The sequence below is a fragment of the Xiphias gladius genome, chromosome 10, assembly GCF_016859285.1.
Source record: "Xiphias gladius isolate SHS-SW01 ecotype Sanya breed wild chromosome 10, ASM1685928v1, whole genome shotgun sequence".
Classification (NCBI taxonomy): Eukaryota; Metazoa; Chordata; class Actinopteri; order Istiophoriformes; family Xiphiidae; genus Xiphias; species Xiphias gladius.
This window is the reverse complement of record NC_053409.1, coordinates 3,786,144-3,813,606: the sequence shown is the minus strand read 5'-3', so window position 1 is coordinate 3,813,606 and position 27,463 is coordinate 3,786,144. Positions and strand designations below refer to the sequence as shown.

Below are 27,463 nucleotides of genomic sequence, written 5' to 3'. Positions count from 1 at the left end.
CTAGCATAAAAGTAATGGGTCCTCCTTTGGAAATCGGCCTACAAAAAGGCAGTATAAACTCAAATGTAGAGATGCAGAATTAGAATCGCACATCGATGCTTCCAACAACTCATCAACTCTAATTCTGAAAAGGCAGTCATCCCGGCAGAATGCCCACTGTGTTGGTTGATGCAGCTGTGCACTTTCGTGACCATAGGTGATTGCCACACAAGGCCTACTTGCTGTTGCCAGTAGCTGGCACAATTATTCTGAATCAGTAATGGCCTGTAGATGTCTTCAGGCAGGAACTTTTATCAAACATGTTAAATTTGGAAAATATCTGATGATGTGGATTCAAGGTAAAATAGTTTCTGCTTTCAAATCAAAACAACAAAATTCACCACACCACCAGGGAAACGGCATTCAATGAAAACTCACTATCTTCACAATAAAAACATCGTCAAGGTCTTAAGGATTTTCTGAACATTAGAGGTGGATCTGATCACCCTCCCAGGCATACATCAAAGTATAAGGCATGTCATTTCCTTTTGCCAGTAGGTGGCACTATGACTATAACTCAAAATTGGCATGTCTTCAGGCCAAACCACTTCTTGTTTCCTGGCGAACCATGAAAATACGACACCTAGCCATGGAGATGTCTTTTCAGTTTTTTCAATCTATTCAGTTCAAAAACCAACATAGAACAATGCAGGTTCCACATAAAAATGCTTAATAATAATAATAAGACTAATAATAAAACTAATAATTATAATAATAGGGCTAATAATAATAATAATCAGACCAAATATAATATTAATAATAATAATAATAATAATAATAATAATAATAATAATAATAATAGAAGCAATGCATGTTGAGCAGGAACATGTCAGTAGTAGGTGGTCTGCAGTCACAGACCCAGACTCTGCAGCTCCGGAGGCAGAAACACCTGCAGAAAGGAACAGGAGGAAAGAGGAGAGAGACAAGAAAGTATAAGGCTACAGGAGAGAGAAGAAGCCAAGTTAGAAACAAGCATTTATGGGTTATGAATACGCACGGATGGAGAGGGAGAAGAGAAGAGGGGAGCTTGGTGCATCATGGGAAGTCCCCGCAGTCTACGTCTATAGCAGCGTAACTAGCGGATGGTTCAAGCCAAGCCTGAGCCAGCCCTAACGACAAGCTTTATCAAAAAGGAAGGTTTTAAGCCTACTTTTAAATGTGGAGAGGGTGTCAGCCTCCCTGACCCAAACTAGAAGATGGTTCCAAAGTAGAGGCAGTGCCTCCCATTCTACTTTTGGAGGATTCTGGGAACCACAAGTAAAAAAGAATTCTGGGAGCACAGTGTTCTAGTGGGGTAATAGGGTACTATGAGCTCTTTAAGACATGATGGTGCCTGACCATTAAGGGTTTTGTAGGTGAGGAGAACGATTTTAAATTATATTCCGGATTTTACATGGAGCCAATACAGTGATGATAACACAGGAGAAATATGGTCTCTTTTCCTAATACTTAGGCTGCAGCATTCTGGATCAACTGGAGAGTAGTTACAGATTTGTTGGGACTGCCTGATAATAAGGAATTACAATAATCCATCCTAGAAGTAACAAAAGCATGGACTAGTTTTTCTGCATCTTTTTGAGACAGGATGTTCCTGATGTCTGCAATGTTACATAAGTGAAAAAAGGCAGTCCTTGAAGTTTGTTTAAACCTTTTAGTTAAGGGACATATCCTGATCAAAGAGAATTCCAAGATTCTGGTGGTGCAGGAGGCCAGGGCCAGGAATAAGTATATCATTAGAAAATGTGTATCTAAAAGTATGGGGGGCCAAGTACAATAACTTTGGTTTTGTCTGAATTTAACAGCAGAAAGTTAGTGGTCAACCAGGACTTTATTTCCTTAAGCTTGAAGGTTAGCTAACTGATAGGTTTCATCAGGCTTCATTGGCAAGTACAATTGGGTAGCATCTGCATAACAATGGATGTTTATGGAGTGTTTCCTAATGATATTGCCCGCTTGACTTTGAAGATAGATTAATTGATTTGTTTTGATCCACATAACAATTGAGAAAATATACAAAGATCGAACACAAGAGAAGATGACAATGATGAGCACATTATATTGTATAGGGTGATCATGCTATCATAAATACAACAGCACCGCAAATTGCAGCCTAAAAAATATCATAGCAGTTCTATGAACACAAACAATAACTGAACACTTTAAGCATCACAAGAGTAATATTAAGTAAGGGTATGGTTTTGTGTTGCATTAAATTTGCACATTTGTCAATAATACTAGATCAAGGCCCTGTATATTGTTCCAAAGAAACATTAACATTACATACAATTACTTGTAGGTTGACAATACGGAGGACTTGGACCTTACCTTGCATGTGTGTATGTACACATTTGTAAGCTGATTTGAATGTATTGACACTATTAACCACTAGGGGCAGAGCAACATCAACATCTAATACCCAGAGAGTGCAGTTGAGGACACAATAACTGCATGCTAACACACACACTGAAACACAAAAATATGTTTTTTTGTTTTTGTTTGTTTGTTTGTTTGTTTTTGTAGCTATTTTTTATTGTAAAAATATGACTTCATTAGAAAGCATATAAAATATAACATTTGGAATAGAGAATATACACTTTCAGTAGTTCCCAACAATATGCAGAGTTAAGACTTTGAAGTGAAAACTATGTATAGTAGGTACTTTACTGCAAGAAACGTAATCGTTTTTTTAGTTTTGGTCCGTCCAGAGGGCTTGAGATTCAGCTCTGATCTCTTTATGTCAGTCCTCCCTCAGACTTGCAGCTCCCTCCACAGGTCACCAGCATCTCATACACCCATCAACCTGAAGCTGCTTTAAGTCTGTCATGGTTTTACTTTCTGTCTTTGTGTTTTTTCCCTCAATTTTTCTTATTAATTAATTAGTTCCCAGTGTATTTATAGCCTTGCATTTCACCTCTTCACTTGCCATAATTTTATTCTTAGTTACTGTATGCTTTTTGACCTAGTTCCTTGCGTTAACCTGTCTTACGTGTATGTTTACCCTTGTTGCCTGTTTCCTGAATTTTGGATTTTTGCCATTGCTTACTGGACTTGATTACCTTTTTGAGCTGGTCTCCCTGGTTTTTGACTCTCGCCTGCCTGACCAGTCCATAAGCCTTTGTTCTTTTGTTTTGATTTCAATAAATCGTTGAACTGAATAAGCTCTGCCTGGATGGCTGCATTTGGGTCCTTCCCCTGCGTTTTGTTACTCTGGTTGCACCATTTGTGATAGCACATTCCGAACAGACCAGAGTAAACACAACGACCTGGGACTTCAGTAAGCTGACAGTAATTCAAGACATGATATTACTAATTCATGATATTACAGATTAGTAATTGGTGAGGACAAATTTTTAAATAAAATGACTCCAAACAAATATTTTAAAATGTGTTTATTAATATAAAGCTGAGACTAAAATTAATAACTAAAACATTATGTATCATTAATAATAATATAAATGTTCCCTCTAGGTTGGGGGTGAGTTGTTGCCCCAAGTGAAGGAGTTAAAGTATCTTGGGCTCTTGTGACAGTGAGATTGAGAGGGAGATTGGTGCGACATCAGCAGTAATGCAGACTTTGTACCGAACTGTTGTGGTGAAGAGGGAGCTGAGCCAGAAGGCTAAACTTTCGATTTACCATTCGATCTACGCTCCAACCCCCACCCATGGTCCTGAGCTCTCGGTTGTGACTGTAAGAATTAGATTGTGGATACAAGTGGCCAAACTGAATTTCCTCCATAGCACATTTGGTTTGAGTGTTAGAGAGAGGGCAAGGAGCTCGGACATCCGGACAGAGCTCAGAGTACAGCCGCTGCTCCTCCACGATGAAAGGAGCCAGTTGAGTTGGTTTGGGCATCTTATTAGGATGCCTCCTGGGCGCCATCCTTTGGAGGTTTTCCAGGAACATCCAACAGGGAGGAGACCCTGGGGTGGACCCAGAACTTGCTGGAGGGATTACATATCCCATCTGGCCTGAGAACGCCTCAGGATCCCCCAGGAGGAAATGGAAAATGCTGCTGGGGAGAGATGATAAATGTTGAAGTTGATCACAGAACAGCTAAGCTGTCACTGACACTTTGGTTCTTCATAAACAAGTACCTGATGTACTAAATTGCTTTATGGGGTGCATTTGTGCCTAATAATAAAGTTACATAAAATGACATGTCTGAGCAATGATCAAAAATTAGCCAACACCTTATGCCTTAAAGTTAATTGTTATACCAGTCATATCCAGCAAAGACATTTTTAAATCTGCAATGTTTAAAAAAGTTTATAGTCTAATAGTAACTACATCAAACCTGTAATTCATTCCTCACTGTCTAGACTCTGCTGTTAGTGCTGTAGCTAGCTGACATCATTATAGCCCACTTTTTGCGGAAAACACACAAACCAAATAATTTGTAGGGACAATTCAGCAGCACCTTGAAGCTGATAGGGACATATTTCTAATGTCTATACCCAAATCTATGCCTGTGTATACACAGTCATTTTATTCTGCCACTTTGTCCCAGAATCAGCAACAGCCCTGCACAGCACCATTACTGCGGTACCAGTAGTGGGTTCATAAGTTCATTTTGCATTTTAATTCTAACACCAAAGAGTTGGTGTATGCACCAATAACCACCAGGTGGCATCTCTGACCGGGTGTAAACCCATTGAAATTGCCCCCGAGAACCCCACTTACTGTACAGTGGTAGCTGTTGTCTGCCTTGCAAAAGTCTCCCCAGGTCCCCCTTACAAAAGAGGTTTCCAACTTTGATGGGACTTACCTTGTTAAACAAAAGTTACAATGCATTGAATACATGGAGGGTGCTTCTGCCTTTGCAATCTGCATAAATCACTATGTTGTTATTTGGGGATTACGTTTTTAATTGTTTCCCCTGGCTGTTGTGAGCCTCTGTTGGTTTTTGCAGGCACTGTCCAGCAGCAACTCTGAGCCTATATGATTACGGGCGAAGATGGTCCTGAGTTGATTTAGAGACTATTTCATGTAAGAGGTTGGTTCTGGAACCAAACTTTGTGGATGTCGCACGGGTATATGGCTTTACAATTATCTTGTGTCAGTGAGTCTCTGGGTCCAAACTACATCAAGGTGCTTGGACCCAAGACCTTCGCCTCAAACGTAGTTTTCTGACACTAGGTAACACATTTCACTCTAAAATGTCTGACTCCATCATTCCTTTGATACATTCAAGGCCCCCAGTACTAGAGGCAGCAAAGCAGCCAAACAGCATGATAGAATCTCCACCATGTTTTACTGGAGGCAGTGTTCTTTTCCTTATGAGCTTTATTTCATCGCCTATAAACAAACTGATGCACTGCATTCCCAAATAGATCTACTTTGGTTTCATCTGTCCATAGAATATTATCCCAGAAAGACTGTGGCTTATCTATGAAAGTTTTTGCAACATTAGTCTTGCCTTATTGTGCCTTTCTTTCAATAGTTGTGTCCTCCTTGGCCTTTACCCATGGAGCCACAAACCCCTAATCCAGATTGCTCCAGGTCAACCTGAAGCTCTTTAGATGTCTTGCGTGGTGTTTTTCCCACCTTCTGCACCAAACTTTGTAGACTTGTCTCACTGAGTTTCTTCTTAGCACCACGTCCTGGAGGCCTCTTAACAGTTTTATGAAACAGGGATTTCAAGATCTTTGGCAATTGCCTTGTAGCCTTAGGAAGTGTTATGTTTTTAGATAATAGCATTTCTGATGCTCTCAGACAGTTCTCTTGTGAGAAGAAACTGGAAACAATCAAACCCTTTTTATGCAGTAAAACCATCAATCATTGGTTAATTCGAGTCATGTGAACACTGAAAATTAAGTGCAGGTGAGTTTTGTTTTTTATTTTATTTGAGGAACCAATTTAAATTCATCAAAAAGGTGCAGATAATTGTGTCAAGCTTACATTTTAAGTGTGTATTTTTTATTTTCTTTTATGAGATAATTTCTGTTTGTTGTTGTTGTTCAGTGACTTTGGACATTTTATTAATTATTCTGATTATACAGAATTGGTTAATTTGTATTTATTTGTGAAGATATTCTAAATTCTGTACTTAAAATTCAGGGGTGCTAATAATCAATCAAATGGTCCTCTGGACTTCCTAGTGCATAACAGGGACTGCACCTTGTAGCTGTCCACCTCAGGCTTTATGCTCGGGTCGTCCCTTAGAGAGTCTAAAACATAGTTGAACTGGATAGAAACATCCTGGGTCTGGAACAAGAGGTAGAAGTCATTCAGTTCATTAGCTCTTTGTAGATCATCAGCAGTAGAAATGAAATTTTTACTTGGTTCCATATTGGTGATGACTTTCATTGAATCCCAAAGTTTCTTAGAGTTCATAACTGTAAAATGATGTTCAATAGTGTCCTTGTGTTGCCTCCTGGCCTCCTTTATCAGCTGGTTAAGTTCCTTTTGTGTAATTTTTCGCTCAACTCAGTCCTTATTTTTAAATGCTGCCTTTTTCCTATCAATACAATCTCTTTTTCAGTGAGTATGTTGTCCACACAAAAATTAATATAGTCTGTTGTCATCTCTGTAGCCACACCCATATCTGTATTATTTAAACAATATCCCCGTCTGTGCACAGGAAACACCACTTCGTTTTTCTATGTCATCTTGTGACCACACAGTCATAGTTTTGACCTGTGGCTTACTGCATTTAAGCATGGTTTCACATATGAGAATTAAGTGAATGATGTTGTGGTGGCTAACTCTGACCATTTTTACTCTCAACCAGTCTGGAGCTGAGACTTTTGGAGATATAGATCCTGTCCAGGCAGACTGCAGGTTGTCTCTGACCCTCACCCATGTGTACTGTCTGGACTGTGGATGTTTGACCTTCCATGTGTCGAGCAGATCTAGTTGTGTTATGATGCTGTTTACGTTCTGTGATGACTGTAGGTGGGGTTCCTCGTTTGTCCTGTCCACAGTAAAGTTGACAGTACAGTTGAAGTCCCCACCAATGATGAGTTGATCCTGCTGATGATTCTTTAGCTCATTCTGTAGCTTGTTAAATAAAACTACTCTTTTGGCTCCTTGATTTGGGGCATATATGTTGACAAGCAGAACACGGATTTCTCTATCTCTGCTCTGACCACAGCAACCGTCCCTTCTCTACTTCAGTAGAAGACAGAACCGTTGTATTTGTGGTGGGTTTAAACAAAACAGCTACTCCTGCACTCCTGCACTAAAGTTGGTGCCATGGCCAAGGGCATATGAACCCTCCCACACTAGACCCCAATCTACCTCGCCTGTCTGAGTTGTATGTGTCTCTTGTAAAAACAAGACATCAATCTTTTTTTGAGCAGAGACTTCAGATATAAAAGCTCTTTTGTGCTTGTCTATCCCACCATTGAGATTTGTGATCAACGTCTCCACACACAAAACATTTGAGCTTCCCTGAGCTGGCGTAGACAAAGAAGTGGCCGTCACTCTGCTTCACCCTGAAAGACACCTCCAGCGTCTGGGTCAGCGGGTCCAGGAACATGAACACCTGCTCCCTAAGAGACTGGACGTGCCTCCGTTTGGGATCCTTACATCCCAGCCTCACAGTTTTGAATCCACTGGCGAATTTATCCAAACCTGCGGAGCTCGGTCTCCAGCGATTCATTGGAATAAACGGCGGAACACCCGATACGGTGATCCGCGTGGAGGGCACCGACAGCGGGGAGACCTGCACGAAAATCTCCCTGATAAACACACTGCTCTCGGTCAAATGATGAACCTGAGGCTCGTCTTTCAGGAACACAACCACCGCTCAGTTCATTCTGGAGGCAAAAGCTGGTCGTGTCCCACCGGTTCACTGGCGGCCAGCAGAACCTCTCCACGGTCACAGTGCTATCCGGCGGGACTAATCGCACTCCCTGCAGGATAGACGGAGGTGGCGTCTTATCACTCACGAACACCTCCTGACTAAACCACCGATCGATCGGCAAACAAATCAATAAACTGATAAAGAAAAATAAAGCTCACCTGATCATGTACAGAGGAAATGATGGCGAGATAATCCAGAAACAGTCAGAAAACAATTCCCAACTCCTGGCAAACGCACGTCCACCCTCACTCACGCTCACAACTGGAAACAGAGAGGGAGAAAAGAGATGGGGGGCAGCAGAATGTTTTTCTTGCTGTGTAGTGTTAGCACCAGTCATTACTCGCATACACAGCCATACCGCCTCCTCTGTTCCCCTATAGTTCGTTCTTGTCTGCTCTGACGAGAGAGTAACTCTCGCTTTCAACCATGGAGTTAGGGCTGTCCTGTTGTAGCCAAGGTTTCTGTGAATACCATCATACTAGGGGCGCAGTACTCAAAACACCCCTTGGTGTTGACATGGAGTTCCTCCATCTTGCCCTGCAGTGATCTTGCATTGCCCAGTATAATCAAGGGCAGAAGAGCAAGGTTTCCCCCCTCGTCGTAGACCGCCTGTTGCATTGGGGTTGCAGCCTCACGCATTCAGGCAGGTCCACTGGTGTTGGTCCTGCGGCGGAACAAAGCCCTAACAGGGTGTCTCGGGTGGAGGTAACCGGTGACCAAGCCTCCACATTCACCAGTGATGTTAGGGATGGTGTGCAGAGTCTCCTTAAAAATCAGTGCCAGGCAGACGTATTGAGCGCATATTGAGTGCACATACATTTGGTAGAGATATTCATGGTCACCAGACTTTAGTGATTCCTTTACTTTTCCCCCTAGTACCACCAGCTGGCCAAAGTTTTCACTTATCTAGTAAAATATCCCGACATCTACTAGATGGATTAGGACAATAATTGGTAATATTCCGAGAAAAAAAGTCAGAATTTCCAAGATTAAAGTTGGAAATTTACAAGAAAAAAAATTAAATTAAAAAAAACTTGAAAAAAAAAAAGCAAGCAGCAACTAGAAAATGGCAAACGACCTGGTACAAATCTTGTGGATGTACAGAAAATCATTTGCATGGCGAAGAAAAATATCTTTATGACTACACAGCAGGTCAAGAATGTTCTCTAGGATGCAGGCATACATGTTTTCTTGTCAATGATCAACAGAAAACTTCATGACCATAATCGCAGAGGATTCACCACAAGATGCAGTTTAAGCCTCAAAAACAAAAAAGTCCAGGTTGCAGTTTGTACAAAACGCTTTCTGGAACTAAATTATACAGACTGATGAAAAAAACTCAACTGCTATGAAAATCAACACTGATCGTTGAGGTTCTCCTCTGTACAATAAATTACAACCATGACTGGATAAACGAGAACTGGACCACTTTCAGAGACGGTACCCCATTCATTCCTATAAAAAGTTGCTCAATTGGCACTCACTTGGAAAAGTGTTACTTCCGTGTTTTTAAGCCCTTGAGTCCCTCTCCAGTCGAGCCAGTTGAGGGCATGCGAGTCTGAGACTTCCACTGGCCAAGCCCGGTGACTCCCTGTTGGGCACTCACACGCATGAACAGGATAACATCTAGCCATATTCAAAAAATCCCATAAATCCTTTTTGTGCATCATGAGCTTTGCCCACAACACCAAAAATCACCTCTCAGCTCAACACCCTTCCTGGGGGCTTGGTTACAGCACTTAGTTGGTTGTATTCACCTGTCTGAACATCATTCTGCAAGCTTTGGACAGTAAGGTCTGCCCTAGGTTCAACTTCTCTGCTCGTTCATTCTCAATGCATAATATAACCAGTCCGTTCAGCCTCTCTGGTCTCACTGCGCTCCTCAAAGTCTTCAAACACTGAACTGAACAAGCACTTTGCAAGCATAACAGGGATTATTTTTATACTCTCTCGTAATTGGCGTAATTGAAGTTAGCAAGCCTTACGGCTCAGGCCTACAACAAATAAAACAAAAGATACTAGAATGGCAAGTGCAAACAAACAATACACTGATCTAAAAAAAGCAAATGAAAAAAAAATACCACAACAAAACCAAGCAAAAGCAGTGGCAGTGGGAGCAACAATAACTTTTATTCTCTGACTGCCACAAAAATAAATTGGGGCTAGCCATTGTTCTAATGGTTAGCTTAGAAATGCGACCTCACAGATTGGTGCAAGGTGAGGGGAAAACACAGAGCAAACAAAAGCTGCAGCCTGAGGGCTACTGAACATGTAGGGAGAGAGGACCTACCAGGGTAGCTGTACATGCTAAAATGCACTGCCTGTATAAGGCTTGAGTGTGCATTAGTAACCAGGAAGTGGGAGGAGCTACAGGTTAACCCTACAGTGGTTCGGAAGGACTTCCAATGCCGGTTACATATAGCATAAAGAAAAGCAAACAAAACTGCTCTACACAGATTAGACAGTGTAAAACTGTACACTGTACACATTATCACATGGATTCCTCTTTGTTTATGACGTTAGTACATGTGGTTTTTCTGACAAAATTCATATTGTGTCTAAAAAATTGTCAATACATCAACAAGAGTTACTTTTTTGGCTGTACAAAGTCAAAGGCAATCATAGTACTGAATAAGTTGCACACTACTTCATTATACAGAAAAAAAATTAATAGATAAAAAATTAGAATGTACATTTTCTGTAGAAAATGTATATTCTTGCAAGCTGCTGCCGCTTGCAACAGTTGCTGCTGGTAGATTTAATAAGCTGAACAGTTTAGAGGTGGAAGTAGTTTATAGCTGTTTGTACTATATGTTGGTGAAGAAAAGTGTATATCTGAAAAAATAAGAACCTTTGGGATGCTCTACCATTCTTTAGTATGGTAAGCACATGCCCAAAGGGAACCTGTGTACCCAAAATGTTTTATGTGCACCTCACACATCGGTTTTTGGCAAAAACAAAAAGTGCTTTATAAGTTGCCAGTCAGTGACGCTATGCACTATGTGGAGCACATGCTAAGGGTGAAAGTGTGTATGAAAAAATCTTTTGTTTGCATCTCACAGTTTACAAGTTATTTATGGCAAAAAACACTAAGATGCACTAAGTTTGTTTAGCACATCCCCAGAGGGCACACCTGTATTAGGAATGGATTGCTTAAATCTTATGGTTTGTGAATTATTAGGCATAATGCAAGGTTATTGTAACTAGCCACACAGTGGTGATATCTCTACCATGCTTCAATATAGCAGTGAAAGTTGAATGTAGCAGTGAATGTTCAATTTGCCCTACGGTTTGTAAGAAAATGAATTCTACATCCCCACGAGAACCAACCAGAATTCCTGAGTTTAGTTTACCAGTAGCTGAGAATAGAGACAGGGGTTTGACCCAAAGCTAGTTAAAATGTTGCTCTGGAAAAGTAAAGCAGTCTCCCCTGAGCTCCTCAATTCATAAACTCTCAACAAGTGCATCGCAAACAGTGCACAAAAGGATATCCCCATCATGGACTAGTGTGGGGAGGTTCAAATGTATTTTTTTTTTATATACTGGGTCTGAACCTCTAAATGTATTGAATATTTTGAGTGTGCAGAGTTTTCGAGTATTTGTTGTTGCGCACCTTTCAAGCCACAGTAACATGAAAAGTGGCTATCAGGAGGAAATAAAACAATATGCTTCATTATCCTCAAAATATTAAGCTAAAGGCCATATCAGCTACATAGAGCTGATCATTTATAACCAAGAACCTCTTTTACTTACTATATGGGTTTGTAGTATTGAATGGTCTCAGCAGCAAGCACATACAGCTACAGTAAGCCACGACGGGAAGATATGTATCAGTTAGTCACCTACCGCACTGCTTACGCAAGCTAAACTTTGTCTCACAGTGCTAAAGTGAGTTTTGAAACACATACGGCTGGCAGTTAATCTGGCAGTTCAGCTGAGTAGGTGGGACAATGCAAGAGCTTTTGTCATACCGGATTTGTTTGCCCAGCACTATCACAGACATCGCTACACAGGAACCTACTCTCATACTATGTCGCCCCCCCCAGCCAGCATCTACTGTATGTAAGACACAAAAGTATAGCAAAGCACTCCTCATTAATCAAACAAAATTTTCCAAACAGTGCCTTAACAGCAAAATGTCAATTAAACACTGCTATCACCTTAGTTCTCAAGTAGGATGAGCCACCACTTTGTTATGGTCTGGCTCGGAGACCCTAGAGAAGCACTCACAGGGGATGAACTACAGGGAAGGAATTTTTCTAACAGAGATTAATTTTGTTAAATACTGTATACATAACAAAAATATTGAATTCAGCGAATGGGACAAGCAGGTAAAGCATACTGCCAAGTTAGCTAAGATAATACTAAAAAAACTTTACAGAAAATCAAAAAGCTAATATAAGAGAAGATGGTTCAAGGGGAGAGCAGGCCTCTAAGCTACTAGGATGGAGCAAACCTTATATAACCTGGACACAGTGGCCAGCTGCCTCTAGCTCCACCCAACCAGGAACCTGCAAAACTTAAAGACAACATACACACATAACACAGAAACAACACAACACAAACTGATAACCACCGCCACCTTTTCAAGTAAAAGAAATGCCAAAAATTTCATGATACCTGCTTTTCATGTGAACTGAGTGAATATTTTCTAATTTTCTCTTCTGTAATTATAAATTGAATACCTTTTGATTTTGAACTGTTGGACATGTTGGACAAATAGAGGAATGTCTAGACATTACTTAATGCCTCTGAAAAATTGCAATAGGTATTTCTTCACAATTTTCTGACATTCAATAGATCAAATGATTCATTGCTTGTGTCTCAATCAGCATGGATGGGACTGTCTCCTGTATTTCAGACCCATTTTGTTTATTTAGATAATGAGTAAAGCAGGAATATTTACACACAAATGTACGTATTGCAACTTTTTCTCTCTCTCTCTTTTACAGAGAGGAATTCTGAGAGGAAGGTGTTATGTATATGTGCATTTTTCCATTAATGCAACCCAGTCCCCATAAAAACATCCTTTTTTTTTTTTAAATTTGTTATTCCAGCACTAGCCACACAAGGAGCTTTTGGCACAAAGAGAAATCCCAGCTGGGTAGAGATGTTATAGTCTCTATAGCCTTGAAATGAAATAAGAACTTTTTGACAATAAAGTGTCATGGTTTTGGTTATCATTCTGCTCATTCATCCTTTCATTCATTCAGTCCAATTGTTTGTGCACACATGTTCTAATTCTGCTGTAATTTCAGACCCTGCCACACCCACCTGTCTGCCTTTCCTGTAGTATCACCTGACCTGCTCCTCCTGCTCACTCACCTGCTCACCTGTTCCCAATTCCATCTTTAGCGCCTCATTAGCTCGTATATATACTGGTCCATTTCCACTTGCTCTCTGCCAGATTGTATTTGTACCCTGTGCCTTGGCTTTCCAGTGACTGGATTTTCCTCATCCTGACCCTTTGGCTTTTGTATGCCTACCTGACAAACAGAGGCACAGGACGTTAGATAGATTTAGGTTATCATCTACAGCCACGCATACACTACTAGTAGTCTTAAATAACATTGGATCGTTCAAAAAGTCATGCTAACAACAACTGTAAATTATCCAAACAGTGAACAATGTACATAACAAACACAAAAGTTTAGCTTACTTAAAAAGAGTCTGACTGGTAGCCTCCTGCAGCAACACAGTTGAAAACACTTAATGTCTGTTTACTTTGTTTACTTTGAAAATACTAGGGGCTGCCTATGCCCGCTTGTCCAATGTACTCTGTGTTGATGAAATCATGATATAAAATACAAAATCCTGGGTTTGCAGAATAATCCAGTACTGATTTTTTTCCCCTGGAGAGTAGGTTGCTTTAACGATATGCTGTGTATTATATGCTTTAGCGGTAAAATTGGTTATATTTTGACTTAACACACTCAATACAGCTACGTTTTCCCGTTAAACACTGTGTGAAAGTATTTTTTTCCATAATTGTCATGTAAACAGGAAAGGTTAGCTTGTTAATGCACATGACTGATTCAGGCGATCTATTAGCACACTGTCAATCATTCATTATACACGTATAAAATGATTTCTTGGTAGTTCACATATTTATAATGAGACTCAACAAATTAATAATTAATACCTCCAAATCATGATATTTTTATTTATACAGAAACCTCTATGCTTGAATCCCAGTGTGTTCAATTAAATGAAAACAGCCATTTTGATAAATGACCACCTTACTCTGCTCAGTTGTTTTCAAGATACTTAAGTTAAAAAGTTATTGGCTTTTCCACCCTTTTTAGATGTGCTATTTTATTTTCTCCTCTATTTCCCCATGTTGTGGCACTGCTTACATTATTGTTATCATTAGAATTAATGCCATACATGTCTGTCCAACTGACCTATGATATTTTACCCAGCAATTCTGAACATGGTAAAAGATTTCAATAGTATTGTTCCATAAAACCACCTATTAGATTTATCACAGTTTCACCTTAGGGTGGTGTACCCTATAAGCATTCAGTATAGGTTTGTATTTTGAAAAAATAAATAATCAAAAATAAGACAAATACAATCCTGCCCAGCACAAATCAGACTAACTATAAAGAATTTATTTGCACGCAGGAAGAATGCCAAAGAGCCAGGTCTGGAATCCAGGTCTGGAATTGGCATTTATGTTTTTCATCTTTAAAAAACAAGAAACTTTGAATTACACGTGGACACTAATGGCTGAATATTTCCGAAAGGCAAACAACACAACTGAATTGAATTAGCTCCAGATTTTGACCATCAATGCTTCTGGCCAACTCAGCCTGATTTTGTTGCTACTGCTCTCCTGCTGGCAAGTTACAAAAGCATCCTCAAAATAGCAACAGAAACACTGTTTTAATTTAATTTTCAGTGCGTGCTTTTTTATTAGGGGTCCTAGTTTAACCCAATGCAGTTTCAAATAGTCTTGCGATAAATCCTACCATGAGGGATATATATATATATATATATATATATATATATATATATATATATATATATATATATATATATTGCAATATGCTTCAATAGGCTATTTTTTGCCATTTTTGCATAGAATAATTCCAGGTGTACATAATTAAACAAACTTAATTCCAGTGATGAAATAAAAGTATAAATATCCACTATCAATATATGTATAGGACAGCTACATAAATAGAAACACAACATTTTAATCAACCCTGTCTTTTGCATTTGGCCGCAACTTCTGATCCACATCACACCTTATGTCCTCTCCTGCAATACACCTGGAATAGTATCTTTTTGCATGCCTGATCGATCTGATCATGTAGATGGTGGTCATAAACCTTCCACCTCCATGGGAAAAAGAATTCAGTGCAGTACAGCACAATTTTATTTGTTTTTATTTCTTTTTAGATTTTGATTTTGATGTAGCAGAATGTAGCAAATTGCAGTGTAATGTACAGTGAATTTATTTTACTTTAGGTTTTAAATGTAATGTATTTGAAGAAAGATATTTGGCATCATTTGAATCACCGAGTCAGATGTATGGTATCAGTGGTAACATCATTCTAAAACACTGTTTTCAACAAAAATACTATCTGAAATTAAAGGTCAATCTAAACAATATTCTCAAACTACCACTAATGATGGATCATCTCAAACACCCAGCCAATTAGAATAAACCCTCATTCCATGAATAGACAATCTATACCAATTGGCAATTGGAAAAAAGTTCAACTCTTGAAAAAAAAATTCAATAATTCTATGCTGAGCACACTATCCGTAATATAAAATGCACAGGAAAAGGATTCATAGAAAATGGCACATTCTCACAGTGCACAGATACCACTACAGATGATTACATCCATGGAACCTGGCTCTGCCCAAACACCCAAACTTTCTTGACAAATGTCAGACACAATTTATGTTCTATCTTGGGTCATAGCATCTTAATTTCCCCCTCCATCTGCCTCCTAAGTTGAACCACCACTGAAATATGAGCAGCAAAGTCCGTTGCCGAACTTAAAGTACTGGCTACATCTGAACACTTCTGCCAGTCCCCTAATGAACAGGCTCTCTCCTTGAGGGTGGTTGTGACAGTGTTTGGACCTGTGATAAGCCAGCACCCTCCTGGTGTCTGGGGGCATCTCAAAGCTACTTTAACATCAGATACTAAATGTAAACCGGAAGATCATGTTGGTAATATAAATAAATATTGATGATTATACAATTGGCCCAACTAAACCAACTGTTCTGTTAAGAACATGGGCCTGTTATTTCTTTCACATGGTACTCTTGCCAGGGTGTAGCTCCCTGCTCCTTAGATCCATTAGAACATGTGGTGATATCCCCACCTAAATTCCCATGGAACCACTATCCTCTAATACATTGTTACAACAGTGAAAGTTATTGATCATTACAATCATCATTCTTTTCTAGACAACAGCTTTGTCTTCCTTGGATTGGCCAGATGTGTGCATATGAGGGGTGAGAAGACTCATCAATATACCACAAGCCATATTTTTAGTATATATGTGTGTGCCTTTGTGCACATGTGCGTGTTCTGGTGAAAGGTATTTTTCGCTTTCCATACATGTAACACAAATACCAGGCATGCAAGTATGCACTGGGGACTGAATATTTCAAGTAATAGTTTAATGTAATTATAAGTAACCTATGATTACATGTTATATACAACGTAATTATCTTAACTGCTCAAAAGACTGTAAGTAGTAACCTTGGAATTACTGTAGCATAACTGCCATTTGTGCGTAACGTATACACGACATTCATGCGTCTTGTATACACAGCCAGGGCACTTTGCTTTATCATTTTCAGAGTGCACTCTTAACATTAAAACTGAAGTTGAGCCATGTTAGTTAAGTTGAACACAGCCCAATATGTCTGTGTGTCCACTCAAGTAATTGCAGGTTGCCTTTCAGGGATTTGGATTTACTTTTTGTCCTACTTTTGTAATGTTAACAAATGATCAATATTAGTATCTGATGTTACTTCCGATCTTTTTATAAATATGTATGCTTCAGATACTGAACATTAAAGCCCTGTGTTTGGGTCATTGGTTCAGCTGTGTAGATTCACCACAACTATCATCACAGGCAGTGTCCTAAATTGTACTGTAAAATATTAATACACTGTAAAAAGTTGTCTTCACATAAACAAATATGACCACTGCCTTTACATTTTAAGTTAACTGAATTAGTACTGAATAGTTAGTAAAATTTTTTCATTAGTTATAATGTCAAACCCAAGGATCAAACCCAGAAACAGTCATATACATAAACATTACAATGATCCAAATAGAAAGAGACTCATCATGGCCCTTGTTGCACAGTTCCACCTTCATTTTGAGTGTTTTCAATGAGCTGTTTGACACATACAGATGTTTTTGAATAATTACTTGTAGTGGACATTAAATGCCCTTTGTCCAATTTAAAATTGTGGGTACAAACGTTAGTGTGTCTGTGTGTAAGAGCATTGGTTGCATGGGTTTCTGGTAAAATCATGGGAGGTACAGTATAATAGTGCACACTCATATACACCCTCACACACTGTCACCTCCTCATGTATACACACACAAACATACATTCATCACTGCCGCCCAGCTTAGCAACAGTCATACAGGGCAGCAGATGGCAAGACAGCCAACCTGTTGAGGCCAGAAACCAGATGACACACTGACTGAGCTATGTGAGGGGATGAAGAAGCTTATTTCACTTCATAATAATAAATGGTTTGAAATACTTTCATTTCATACAACATGTCCACATTTAGGGCTATGTGTTCATACAGGCAAAAAGCAGCACCAAGGTCAGGTCTCGTGCCTGAGCCTGTACTTTCCTGGATCCAAACATGCTTGCGTCAAAGTGGGAGCTTTGACATAAGCACAGCTAAAACTGTGTTTATGCTGCTTAGCCAATGCAGTGCAGAGAGAGGCTGTACATAATTTCAAACGGACGGTACAACATTGATAACTTAATTAGTTATGTCTACATATGCCAACATGATTTTACAAGCTAATGTTCTTTGTTTTCACAAGCATCAAAAACTGGCAAACTATTAGCTACTCACTGGTTCCACGTTTAACAGTAAAATCATTTGTGGGTGTGCTCAGGAGTTCTGAAGTCCATCTGTCAAGGACATTTTTAATACTTTTTATCTTAAAACTCCAAATTCTACTTCCTCTTCTAAATGTTATTTTTCGGTCATCCAGTTACCTGGTGTTTTGGATGGACACCCAGGGGAGGAGAAAGGATCAGACAGTCCTGACTGAGATAATGGGGGAGAGAGAAGTTTTAATTGATCTGAGATTTTCATCAGACCGTGCAAACGGTTTTCAATGTGTCAGTTTCCAACACGCCTGTTGGTTTGTAGCAGAGACAGCAGAATAGTGAATCAAAATGACAAGTTTGATGTGTACATATGTACGGAAGTACGGACAGTCTCCGCACAGGGTGCAGAGATTAGCAGACTTTGCTCAGAAAATTACCCATAATCCATCGTGATATGGATGTGACAATTTAATTAATTAATTAATTAATTAATAAAGTGCCATATCTATTTTGAAGACGTTTGCTCCCCCCCTACACACACTTTTTTGTATACATTTATGGATGTAGGCCTAGTAAGGCTTCATATTGTCTCTACTATAAACCATATATGCATATAAATAATCTGCAAAGCCAAAGGGGCAAAGGTTGGTTTTTGTCTATTTATGGTGTGAGGATCATCAGTTGATAACATTTTACTGGGTATTCTGACCATATTGGTTATGGCTACTGTGGACAGCACATACATATCATGCATCAATCAATACCGTTCAGAACCATTAGGAAAGACACTTTGAAATGATTTGAGTTACAAGGTCAAATTTCACATCATCTCCATGGAAACCCAAGGGTGTTTAAGTCCCGTTTTATAGCATATTTCATACCCTCGCGGTCCAGCAACATCGCGGACTTGATCACGTTGAAAACGTCACTGTAAGCATGACAACAGTCCGCGAGGGCCCGGTCCGCAAATCCGGAGGGTGCACATCTGGATTCAGCCATCTCAAACCGGGGAGATGAAGGAAATAATCTCAGTACGCAACAGCCACTGCTTTTCTCGTCGTGCGCAGGCTCGAAAATAGAGCCCTCGGGACTCTCGAGGCTCTATTTCCTGCTGGCGCCATGCCCACTAGGACAAACGCAGGTTTTATGCAGTTTTCTTCGGGCCGAAGTGTATTTCCACGCATCCTGACACTAAACGAACTTGTTCGTGCAGATTGTGGGCGGAGACGCGGCTAAGCCTGTGTTTATACTGACTAGGCGGCGCAGTGCATTTTTGTGTTCACTTGGCCATGAAATGAACTTTGCGTTAAAATCTGATGAAATACCAGGGCAATATTTGTGACTTTACTTGGCAAATGTGCACACACATAGACTTTTCCAAAATAAAAATAAAAAACACATTTTTAGTTATGTCACGTGCAGTCTCTTTCCATTTGCTATACTTTTTCCATATATGAAAATAAGAGATTATCGACCCTATAATCCACGAGTGTAATACTATGACCCAGAATTCTGTAGAAATATCAATACTGCCGTTGTATGTGACCCCACCTTGATGTTCAGTGTGGGGTCTTTTCCGTGTAGCTGATTAAACACCTGCAGTCGTCACAGCATCAGAAAAGATATGTATGTTTTATGTAAAGTTGCTGATATCAGGGTTTGTGCGTAATTTAAGTAACACCATCAAATCATCTGTCCTATATGCAGCGAAAAAATGTAACGTTTTAGAGAGAAAATTCTAGTACGTGTGCACACACGTTTCTGACTGAACCAACTCCATAATTTCACAAGATTATATTCAATTGTTTTTATTCTGCTCAGAATTTACTCCATTGGACAGGCGCAAACTCACACCTCTCCGGAACTCTGATTACTTTACGCGCTGCCACTGTCGATACCGTCCTTAATTACTTAAATTTTAGACTAGACACAGGGATTTAGACTGAACTGACCTTGTACGTTTTTCTAATACTAACAGGCTTGGATAAATAACGACTGATATTTTGCAAATACATTCGTTTATGTTTCATATACTGTAAGCCATAAATGAGTGTTTTCAGATATGCGGAGAAGAACCGCAGTTGAAATTACCTTGCTTCTAACCTAATTGTTTTCAGAACTATAACTAGCCCCGCCAACATTCCAACAGCTGCTGCACCAATATAGATCAACTGCCTGCTGATTTTTCCACTGATACTATATAGGGGGCGACGTATATTAATATTTGGGGTGCTGTGTATTTTTTGTTTATTTTAGAACTTCAGGTCGTTCATGGTGATTAACTTTTTTCTGTCTCTCAGAGACCTCACCCTTTCTCCCTCCTATTGTTGCTTTTAAAGAGGATCCTCGTGGGACTGGTCAGTGCTGAAACTCCACCTTCTGATTTTGTACTTTTTCTACTAATAATGTATTCAGCCTCTCTTCCATGTTGCGCCAAGCAGCATCTGGCCAAATGCTGGTCACGCTCATCGGTGTTTGCGCCTAGACATTTTGCTTGCTTTTGCGTCTGTGCCCAACAGTAAAATAGAGCCCTCAGTGTCATTTTAGCATGTCGGGAGATAAATAAGATGCAGATACAGATATCTGCATCGGATATCATTTTACATAAAATAGTAAACATTTTTTAAAAATTTGATAAGAAAAAAAAAACAAGTTAATGGGGCATTACTTTTTGACAAAAACAGTTCAATGATCTACTTTTTTAAACAGTAATACACCATGTAAAAAAAATCATCTGCGGCTATTTTAATAATCAATTTATAATTTCAGTCATTTTTCAAGCAGAAATTCCAAAATTCACTATTTCACACAATTGCATTTTTATGATTTGCCGCTTTTCTCTGTTTTTCATCATTGTAGACTTAATTTCTTTGGGTATGAACTGTTGGTCAGACAAAACAAGCAATTTGAAGATGTCATCTTGGGCTCTGAGGAATTGTGATGGGCATTTTTTTCACAGTTTTTTGACATTGAGTACATCAGTTGATTAATAACAAGTATAATCTTCAGGTTAATCTGTAATGAAAATAATTGTTAGTCACAATGATGGACTCCATCAAAGATGCTCACACTTGTACATTTATTATTCTCTATCACATTCTTACAGCCTTATTGTTTGTTGAAGCTGCAAGCAACAGCACAGATGTTGTTTTTGCACACACACACACACACACACACACACAAACACACACACACACACACACACACACACAAACACACACACACACACACACACACAAAGTACTGTAGGTGAGGTTTTGGCTCAGGTTCTGCTAATGTTTGAAGTTTGAATGTAGACAGTGAGCAATGACAGCTGAGCTGTGGCCATACCGTGAAACACCAAGAAAGAAAAGTCATTGTGAAAAAGGCTTTCCACATTGACAAAGAAAAGGTCACCCTTTTGCAAAATGACTGAATTGACTGTTTAGTCAAAGAAACAGAACATTTATTATGTCCCTATGTTATTAGTTATGTCTATTTATGATGGTCACTTAGAGTAGAAGTATGCCATATCATAAAATTCATGGTGACAGTCCATTTACTGTATGATGTAATAAAATTATTGTGATATTGACATAAAATCAAGACATAAAGATATTGGAATGTGCTGCCAAATTTAGGTCATGATTATGTACAGCGGACACAAGCACAGCTAAAAGCAAAAGCAACATTGTTGCTGACTCTGCTGTGTAGGAGTCAGGTGGTCCAGATTAGATGACAATGATTAGAACCTCTTTAGGGAGTGCAGGTTTAAACCATCTAGGGTCTGCTGTTCTCTTTGCTATTGAATTGTGTGATTTGATCATGCCAAGATCAAAAGAGCTATCTAAGGCCTTCAGAAAAAAGGTTGTGGGTTCCTATGAGTCTGGCAAGGAATTTAAACCTTTCTCCAAATTATTTGAAATAAATCATTCCACTGTAAGGAAAATCATTTACAGCAGGTGCAGATTTCAAATGAATGCCAATTTGTCCAGGAATGGTCGCTCAAGCATATTCAACAATGAGCAGACCATTGATGCAAAAATAAGTCTCCAAGAACCCCAAAATTTCATCACAGGATCTGCAGGTAACTCTTGAAACTGTTGGTGTCAAATTGAACGTGCCTACAATCAGAAAAAGATTGCACAAATTTGACCCGTATGGAAGGGGTGCCAGGAGAAAGCCTTTGCTGCCTTTAGCAAACCAGTGTCAGAGACTGGTGGACAATTATGCAAAATGCCTACAAGGACATTCTGCTAAAGGGGGCAATGCTACCTTCTGGGGCCAAGGGTGTACTTACTTTTTCCACAGAAGAATCTAACATCTATTGATATTTTTGTTGAATAAGCAATTGAAAAAGCAAATTTTCCTTCAGGTTTTCTGCAAGTATATCACCTTTATATGTAGGCACTTTATCAAAGAGGATCAAAAGTTAGCTTGTTCAAATATGTTGAAAAAATCAATGGTTTCCATGGGGTGTACTTATTTTTCACACGGCTGTGGGTGTAATATCACTCCAAAATTTTAGATTTCGTTTCAAAATTCAACCTCCATTTAGTTAGAAACTATGCATCTTTTGTTAACTTTTTAACAAAGGAACCATAAAAAAAGCTTTATTTTTTCATCAGAACAAACTTCTATCACAGATAATCATATAGCCAGGGGAAAGGAGGATAGTAGTTGTTGTTCAGCAACACTCTTTAATTATCTATGGCTCTCATTTCCATTTAGTCACATGATACTGATGTTGAAATCCCTGTATGTTGGGGAAAAACAGTATTTTGATGAGATATGAGATATCTACATATAGTAAATATTTAGTTTACCTTATAATTCTGTGCATTATAGATATCCCTGCCAATAAATTAAATTAATTAATTTCCAAACTGAATATATTTATTAAATAATTAATAAATAAAAATACACTGCTGCCAGTATAAGTGGCTCATGTTTATGTCACAGCAGTAAAGGCTATCTACAAACTGTGGTTAAATTCATGTGGACAGTATAAAAAGAGAATACAGTTTTAATGAGTATCTGGTTTGTCACAATTCACTTTCAGTGGAAACACGCACAGACTAATTTAATATTATATATATAATATATATAATTTAATATTGAAAAAAGGCAGATGCCCTGTTTTTGTTCCTGTCCCAAGATGGAGAGTCATGTTGATACTGCTTCAAACTGACAATGTGTGGGTGGTGGCAATTTTTCTCTGAGAAATTCTATAAAACTAAACTGCAACAGCAATTAAATGTTGTAAGCAATGCAATTGTGACTGGATTACATTTTCTATTAACATAATGAGGATATGTTGTTAATTTACGTATTTGGCAAGTTGCAAATACATTGATACTGAACAAATCAGGAAAATGTTTACAGACTACATATTTGTTTCTTCCAAAATATGCAACCTTTCTGTACAATATCCACTTGCCATGACTACAGCATTATGAAACTTTTTTATGCCTATGTTTAGACACTGACAGCACTTGTTTATTACATAACAAAGTCCACATTGTCTTCATATGTATTTACATTTGACCAAAAGGAATGACCTTTCGCAAACCAGGATGCTTCCTAAACCACATATGTACAGGGCTCCGGATGTGAACCCTGGTCTCTGGTGTGACACTCATGTGCTTTGTATGACCAGCTTCCACCACAACCACCTCCTGGTGGCTCTGCTGTTGTTAGTAAATGTAGGAATATTTAAAAATTACATTACCTCTGAACATTATCCTGCCAGAGATTACAGCTCCTACAATACTTATTTGTTGTTGCATAGAAATATATTTTCTACGAGACAGGGTTGGTGGTGGAAGCATCCTGAAAACAAAGTGATGCTTTCCTATGCTTGTGCGTTACAAAGTAAAATAAAATATAAATAAAGTTTTTATGTATTTTATAGGCATTTAGCAGTTTGTGTGCTTTTTTTCCTTATTCCCCATTTTGAAAATGTTTGATGTAGGTGATGGTGCAAATACCAACTATTTCCATTATTGATTAGTCTGCCAATTACTCTAGTTTATTGAATAACTTTTAAATTTTTTGTGTGTAGCAAAAAATACCCATTATAATTTCCCAGAGCCCAAGATGACAGCTTTGAATTTTGTCCAAAACCAAAATATGTTCTATTTAGTATTATGTATGACCAAGAAAAGCTGCAAATCCTGGCATTTGATAAGCTAAAAACAGTGAATATTAAATATTTAATATTTAAATAATCATCAAAATGGTTGCTTTTTTGTTCATTTTCATTTGAACAACTAATCAGTTAATTGTTTCAGCTCTAGAAGGGTGATATTTTTAATGCTGCTTTCTGTCCTTTATGGCCTTAGCTTGAGCTCTAGTTTGAACGACTATTCAATTATCACTCTATAATATAAAGTGTGTTGCAGCTTGCTAGCCATTTTCTGATTAAGAAGGTAGGTTATTTCAGCCAAGCTGCAGAAACTGTGATCAGAATAATATGTCTGTAACTTTTGTACATTATCCAGTTGATTTTTTTTAGTATTTTATTGGTGTTGTACACACTCATCAAACCAAACCTCCCAGCTTCTTTTACATTAATGTGATTGAGGGGCAGGCACCGGTAAGCATTGTGGCACTATGACCAGTACAATCAGCACTCCAACAGTCAACTTTATATTTTCCTGACATTTGGTGTAAAGAACTATATAATGGCAGTCCATTAAAATTCCATTCAGTATTCAATCACTCATTAGACCTCTCTGAATGTCAAAAAAGCACAATTTTACCAATTGATATGATTTGTCAAGGTTTTTCAAAAGTACCAGAGCAGCTTTGGTTAGTTTTAGCACCCGTACAATTAATCCATCATATCTAAGCCATCATTATTTAACATCAGAAAGATTATCAATTTGCTTGGACCATGTTATACTAGCTTGCAAGTTTCCTATATGTCTGTTGCCTGATGATACCTGATATCTTGTATTATCTTACTTACCTGCTATAGCATCTTACCAGTAAATGACTTCATCAACTTGACTTGCATTGCTAATATCTACTGTATTCTTGGGCACTCAGTATATATTTAGAGTTAGGGTGTGGTCATTGTTTTAGTTCAGAGTTGAGTTTTTTATTTATATTTCCTCCTCCTGTTCTGTTCAGCCGGGACAACGTACATCTTTGGCAAAGGAGGAGGCCTCATTACATTCAATTGGCCAGCCAATGAGAGACCCAGCACCAGGACAGACAGGCTGACCGTCGGCTTTAGCACCTCCCTGAAAGATGGCATCCTGGTTAGGATTGACAGCGCTCCTGGTCTGGGGGACTACCTCATGCTGCACATAGTAAGTTCTCACACAGATTCTGCTTGTCTCATTTATGTATGGTAATGTCTCAGCTTTCCTTTGTTTTGTTTTCTAAATACTGTACTTTTACTGTTTGGTGCACCCAATGTATTCTGTTGGTGTCAGTTGACTTCATGCATTAGGAGGAGGTCTCACTTCCAGCCATTCTGAAGTGCAGTAGAGAGAAGTGGAAAAGGAAGAGAAAGTGGCAAGAGTGAAGCATATGGTTAAGCAGTTACAAAAACCACATGCAATCCTCTTACAGGCCTTTAGGATGGGGATGTGTATAATTTAAAAAAATGAAAGATCTGAACATGTGTGTTTGCTTCTATTTTGTCTCAAAGAATGCTTCATTTACATGTTGAATAATGTGTTTTTTTTCACTTTTTTCATCTGATTTGAATTTGCAAACCTTCAGTAGTAGAGGTTGAATACACCTTTGCAGACAGAGGTTTAACGTATTTATTTTGCTCCTCCTTATGCTCAACTGTTTCTATTTCAGCATCCTTAAAAAGTTTTCCTACAGCATTTCCACTATCTGCTGCTGTCTATCAGCTGATAAAGATTCAAGTAATAGGGTGCATCCCAATTCACTTATTTGATAATTCCTCAATCTTCACTTGACCCGCAAATTGTTCTGGGCCGCCATCATGAAGGATGTCCCAATTCCCATATTTCTGTTCAGAAGAGCAAGCAGCAAGGAGACTGAGACATGAGTGAGGTACACAAAATACCAGACCTAAAATAAGTTTTTTTTGACGAACCAACACATCCTTTTATTGGAAATCTGTTGGTGCAGCTGATTAGGCTGTTTTGACACCCAGAACACTATAGCTTTATACCGTGACAAATAATAGAACCAACTCAAGTTTATTAATCCAGGTTTTAGATTTGATCTGTTTTCTAATTGTCCACATTGTTAAAAATAGTGCCTCTGTATTAACTGTAGGTCTGATTTTCAAACAAACCATAAACAACTTTCTTCATTCATTGGAAAGATTTTCCTCTTCATGATCTGTTATTTTCCTTTGGTGGATAGTCAGGGAGAGTCTGTTGTCTTTCATCAATAAACACATTCTAATTGTCTATTTTCTATTCAGTCACATTTGAGACTAAAAATGTCTGTGTGTCAGGTAGAAACTATAGTTTGATATATTTACATAATTTCCACTTACCCTAAAACATTTGTGATAATAAATAGTTTCTACAAATTATAGGAAATTATAACCTGGATTATTAAGCAATGAAAAAAAACAAATGAATATTTTTTGATATTTAGTCATTGCATTTATGTTCAAATAAAAATTCTAAACCATCAAAAGTTGCTATAGAGCTCTAAAAATTGTTTTCTCAAATCCTCCTTTCCTTGCTTCTTTTTCCATGCATTTCTCCTCTTGTCTTCAGTTGGAGGAACTAAGAGGCAAGGAAAATAAACAAGTGAGGTAAACATGGATGCGATTAATAGTGCTGAGATGTATCCATGCCTGCTGTCTTTTGCCTGCAGCCAAGCAGCACACTAGCACAATCAGAGTGCAGCCATTAGAGCTGGGTGCAGAGCAATGGAAACCACATACATTTTGGCAAAAAAATCTCTTTATAGAGATACATTCAGCATGCCAGATTGTCACTAAAAATGGGCTCTATTTTACTAAAATAGAGCACAGAGGCTAACACGAGCAACACGCAACACAAACGCGAGCAAACTCTTAAGGCACAGACACCAGCATTCTTTTGGCAATTTTGGTGGTCACAGATGGGCAGAACATGGAAGAGAAGATTAATACATTATTAGTGGGAGGAATACGGAATCAGCAGGTAGAGTCGGGCAAGCTTCAGTAATAACCACATGTCCTCCTTTCGTCCTCTTTAAAAGCAGCAATGGAGAGAGGGAAGTGGGGTCAAAAAAGTTCATCTCCATGAAAAAAAAACAAAAAAACAACCCAAATATATAAATAAATACATTGCCCCAAATATGCTGTTGGTAGAATTAACAGACAGTTGATGGATATTGGTGCAGCAGCTGCTGGAATATTGGCAAGGCTGGTTATAGTTGTGCAAACAATTGGGCCTCTTATGCATATTTGATTTTATCTCCTTTATATCTTTAAACAAACAAATATAAAATAGGGTTTGGAGATTTGGAGAAATCTCCAAACCCTAAGTCAGTTAACATTAAATCCTGGTGACTGTCAAAAGACATAAATAATTGATGTAGGTATCTACTGTGGCATCGGGATTTTGGAGAGGTGTGAGT

The 27,463-nt window shown here is 38.6% G+C and overlaps 1 protein-coding gene across 1 annotated transcript in view; it reads left to right on the top strand.

The window, feature by feature from the left end:
* Nucleotides 1–27,463, top strand: part of nrxn3a (neurexin 3a) — a 241,614-nt gene that overhangs the window by 180,788 nt on the left and 33,363 nt on the right. The window contains exon 20 of the mRNA XM_040137140.1: nt 25,028–25,209. Within this exon, the coding sequence (XP_039993074.1) occupies nt 25,028–25,209 (182 nt within the window). The remainder of the gene's footprint in view (nt 1–25,027; nt 25,210–27,463) is intronic.